The following is a 4,838-nucleotide window of genomic DNA, read 5'->3' on the forward strand; positions in this document are numbered from 1 at the left end:
ACTAATAATAAAAGAAAAAGTTCAAATCTTACAACATTTTTCGTTGGGACCTTCCTCGATACGGCAATATACTGATAGGTTAAGTTTTCTGTCCGTCATATCTACATAAAATCTCATAAAACTTAAAAGTACGTAAATCCAACGGTTACTTTTCATACCTTATAGATTATTTCGTAATCTATAAGTTATTTTTTGAGGTTATATTATGTAATGACATCAAAATTTTGTGTAGTGGTGAATAATAAAGTTGAAATCATACCTTATAGATTATTTCGTAATCTATAAGTTATTTTTTGAGGTTATATTATGTAATGACATCAAAATTTTGTGTAGTGGTGAATAATAAAGTTGAAAAAAAAAACAATAGATAAATTTGAAATTTTCTCAAATAAATCAGGATCATAAGACAAAATGGGAATCACACAACATCAAACTTGGAAAAACAAAAAGGGATGTTTTTAAATTAATGATTCAATATTGGTCAATTCGTGTAAATAATTATCATTCTAATTGCGCATGTGTAGCACCTTTTCAATCAATATGTTGCCATGGAATTTCTAAAGCATAGCCAAGAATTTTTATTTGTATTAATTTCTAAACTATAAGAATACATATGATACAGTCGCAAAAAACATTTATTTAAAACGCAGAAAATAGAAAAGCTAATGACAATTGTTTATTCTAACCCCAAGGATCACTTATCACATTTTTATTACACAAAAAGAGGTGGGATGCTTTGTTCGTTTGTAAAGAAATTAGTTGGATCAACTATAGTCTTTACACGAACCAACCTATTGAAATTACTCTTGAAATACTTGGTGCCCCAAATGCTTGCATGAGAAATATTGTTATAAGTGATGCCATCCTTGTTGTTATTCATCCCAATATCAAGGTCTCTGAAATTGAAAAATGCAGTCCTTGGATTTTTAGACACATAAGGAGTCATGTAATCGTAAAGTCTTCTTAACCAAGTTATATGTTTGTTGGGTGATGTAATATCCACTTCTTCTTCTTGCCATTGCACAAAGTAATGGATGTAGTAGAGGTTCCCGACTCGGTGTGGGAATGGGATTGCGGATTCTGAAATCTCATTCATTTTTCCTCCGTAAGGAAATACATCAATCGAAGTACTTCCTACCTCTTCTTCGTATAACTTTTCCAACATTCTTTCAAACACGTCATCTGGAATAGGCTCTTTCACATGGTCAGATTTTGCCTTGAAAGACGCGACTTTGTAAGCAGATTTCCTATTAAGTAAAACATCCAAGGATTCTCCATTTCTGAAGAAGTTGAAATAGAGAAAGGACTCTACCCATTTCATTTCGGTGCACTCCTCTCTTAGCAAACCTAACTCAGGAAACTCCTTTTGCATTAATTGAAGGAGCCTATCCACGCTGCCATGGAATGTCCCTCGGGGGAAAGCTTCTAGTATAATTGTTTTATTCCCTTCTTTATCAGTAGAACTCGCAGTTCTGAATGTGATGTAGATTGACAGATGCTCATCGATTTTGTCTGCACGCCTTTGCCACTGATGAACGAACTTCTTTGTTGCAGCATCGTTCATATTCCGCTTAACATCAAACACAGTCACTGTCGATGGCACAAGAACTAGTTGAAGTTTCCATGCAAGAACGATTCCAAAGCTCGCTGCTCCACCACCACGTATGGCCCAAAACAAATCTTCACCCATAGATTTCCGATCAAGAATTCTTCCTTTAGCATCGATTAATTTCGCGTCAAGAACATTATCAGCCGAGAGGCCATATTTTCGAGTTAAGTAACCGTAGCCTCCTCCGCTGATATGTCCACCAACACCTACAGAATGGCAATCACCAGCAGGGAAGGCAAGATTTTCACTTTTCTCACCAATCTTATAATAAAGCTCACCCAGTGTAGCTCCAGCTTGAACCCATGCAGATTTGCTCTCGACGTCTATACTAATTGAACTTAAATTTCTCAAGTCAATTAGGACAAACGAGACACTGGACACATAAGAAAGACCCTCATAATCATGGCCACCACTTCGGGTTCTAATTTGAATGCTATGTTTCTTGGAGCAAAAAACAGTAGCTTGAACGTGGGAGAAATGAAATGGAGTGATAATGGCAAATGGTTTTGGGGTCGAAGGAGAAGAAAAACGTTTGTTTTGTATGGATGAATTCAATGTAGTGGAATACGATGGATTATTTGGAGTGATGTAGGTAAAGGTTTTAGAAGTGTTGGTAGATTTCTCGGATATACGAGTGGTGAGGCATTGAAGAAAAACGTTTGTTTTGTATGGATGAATTCAATGTAGTGGAATACGATGGATTATTTGGAGTGATGTAGGTAAAGGTTTTAGAAGTGTTGGTAGATTTCTCGGATATACGAGTGGTGAGGCATTGAAGAAAGTCTTCATGAGTGTGCGCTGAATTTGCTAACGAAATTGAATAAAGAACGATGATAATTCTGGCAAATGATGAAGATAATGAAAAGTACTTCATTTTTCTTGATGAGTTGGATTTTGGAATAATATTGTGAGAGTGCAAGGATGCTAGTTGCATATTTATAGCACACAAGTGCTTCATATTTTATTAATTTCTTGACCGATCGACAGCTATTTTGAAACCGCTATATAGAATGTATAAACAATACGATACTTTTCAAAAAAAAAAAAAAACACAGATTTATTATTATTATTCATTTAAGTATTATTATTCATTTTAGTATATATATAAAATATTTTGAATAGCAATATGATTGAATATGTCATATGATATCACGTATAGAATTCGTTTCGGATAATTAGTTACGCAAAGGGTTGGCTCGTTGACATTGGCAAATGAATCAAAGTAATATGGATATGTGCAGAAATGGGCCTCTAAAGCTTTTTTTTTCTTTTTTCTTTTCTTTGTCTAATACTAATAAAAATTTTATTAACTTGAAAAAATGATACTATTTAGAATGATTTATCATTGATTGATTTAGTGGTTATCACTAATTTACCAACATCGGTTACTAGTAAATTATTGATAAAGCACTGATAAATCACTGATAGATAAATGATTGGTCATCATAAAAAATGATCATTTACCAAAAAAAAATGATCATTTTCCAACAACAAAAAAATGATCATTACCTAAAACAAAGTTCGGCTATAAACTAAAACGTGGTGGTCAAAACTAGTTATCCACCTAATTTTCCCACTATATATAATTAGTTTTTTGACTTTTAAAAATTTGACTATCACATAAAATAATGTCTTTGATCTTGAATAGTAAAACAACGACAATTTTATGGAAGATAGACCATGAAAGTGAAAGGGTTAAACATATTATTATTTGAGTTTTGTCTCTAAATCTCTCTCTCCCACACAAATCATAGAAAAAAAGAGTCAACGATGGTCGGAATTTTGAGGCCGCTTCCGGGTGCGTCATTAGACTTCCGGCCATGAAACTTGGTCTTCTGGCTCGCCTCGTCGTGGGCTTTTTGTTGGTGGTGGTGGTGGTGTACATTGCGGGGCTCCGTTTGGATCAAATCTAAACCGGTTTGGAGCTTAAAAGTTGAATGAATGAGCTTTGTTTTCAGCCGAATTTGGCATTTGGTGGCTTAAATCTCTTGGCCTTCTGTCTTCCTCGACGGCCCATTGGCCGCTTGCCCTTCACAGGAGTCTTATAATGGCTGTGATCGGAGCTTTTTTATGTTTTTTTATATATTACTTTTGTGTTTGTAATAAGGCCGGGGTTCTCCCCACTCGACCCTTGTTTGATTTGTTGTTTGTTGGTAGAATTTGGTGATCGGCTTAAAATATATCATTGATGTATGATAAAATAAATAAATGCAAAAAGTAAAAATAAAAATAAAAAAAACTAAACCGCAACAAAACTATTATATCATTGAGCTATGATAAAAAAGACAAAATGGAATCCAGCTTTATATAAGAAACGTAAAAGAAAATAAAATTAAATGATTTGCTTTCTAAAAAATGAATTGTTTAGAAATAATAATAATAATAAACATAAAATAAATAAAAAGGTAAAAGAACAATCATCATACAACAAATAGCAAATTAAACATACCTCTATGAAAATTTATAGAATTGTCATTAACAGTAAAATTTAGGATTTTGCGTTATAGATTTCAAAATAGCAATATGGTAATAGTTTATAAAAGCTTTTGATCGGATAAAGAAGTTCCAAGAATGCTTAAAGCCATTAAGTTGCACTTTCGTCAATATTTTCAGGGAAACAAAGTAAGATTCTTTATTGTAGCTCTAGTCCAGGGGAAGGTTTCGAGTTTGGTTTAGTTGTTCCTTAAAGATTATCAGCTCAAATACACGTGTTAAATATATTCTGGAAAATGGGGTTTGATAATGAGATTTGTAACAATATTTTGCAATTTTTATTAGACTTTGTGCAGAAGTTGCACAAATATCTCAATTTCAATGTATAACATGGTTTTTATTCACATTCCATAGTTCGCCAATATAAAAACAAATGTAATAATATAGCTTCTTGTTGAGGCTCACGACTCAAGTGATGACGCATTTAATCTTATTATGAAATATGTTTGATTTTTTTTTTTTTTTTTTGGGGGATTTTAGAGAAGTTTCTTCTTTCATGCTCTCTTTTTTCTCCCCTCTAAACAACTAGAAGGATTTTTGTTTTATTGTTTTTCTTGCACGTGAATGATAAAAATAAGAGAACCCTCCATTGTGTTAGGTGGTATTTGTTTATGATTTTATTTTATTTTATGGGAAAGTAGCACATGTATTGAAACTATTTGTTCTATTCTTATCATTTAATTAAAAAACAAAAACAAACACAAAAAAACAAAGAAAGATATCCAATAAGCTCTGA

General features: G+C 32.9%; 1 protein-coding gene across 1 annotated transcript; it reads right to left on the reverse strand.

The window, feature by feature from the left end:
• Nucleotides 1-578: 578 nt before the first annotated feature.
• Nucleotides 579-2,499, reverse strand: LOC112091114 (cannabidiolic acid synthase-like). Its single transcript, XM_024163960.1, has 2 exons — nt 2,293-2,499; nt 579-2,165 (listed from the first exon to the last, which is right to left on the reverse strand). Exons 1-2 carry the CDS (start codon nt 2,481-2,483, stop codon nt 713-715), a joined length of 1,644 nt encoding a protein of 547 aa, XP_024019728.1. The 5' UTR covers nt 2,484-2,499; the 3' UTR covers nt 579-712.
• Between the last annotated feature and the right edge of the window lie 2,339 nt (nt 2,500-4,838).

The sequence above is a fragment of the Morus notabilis genome, unplaced genomic scaffold (assembly GCF_000414095.1).
Source record: "Morus notabilis unplaced genomic scaffold, ASM41409v2 Scaffold306, whole genome shotgun sequence".
Classification (NCBI taxonomy): Eukaryota; Viridiplantae; Streptophyta; class Magnoliopsida; order Rosales; family Moraceae; genus Morus; species Morus notabilis.

Excerpts from the sequence above, each read along its gene's own strand:
- LOC112091114 (XM_024163960.1), bottom strand. The coding sequence starts at position 2,483 with ATGAAGTACTTTTCATTATCTTCATCATTTGCCAGAATTATCATCGTT. Across the intron at positions 2,166-2,292 it reads AATCCATCGTATTCCACTAC|ATTGAATTCATCCATACAAA; the intron begins ATTGAATTCATC and ends GTATTCCACTAC.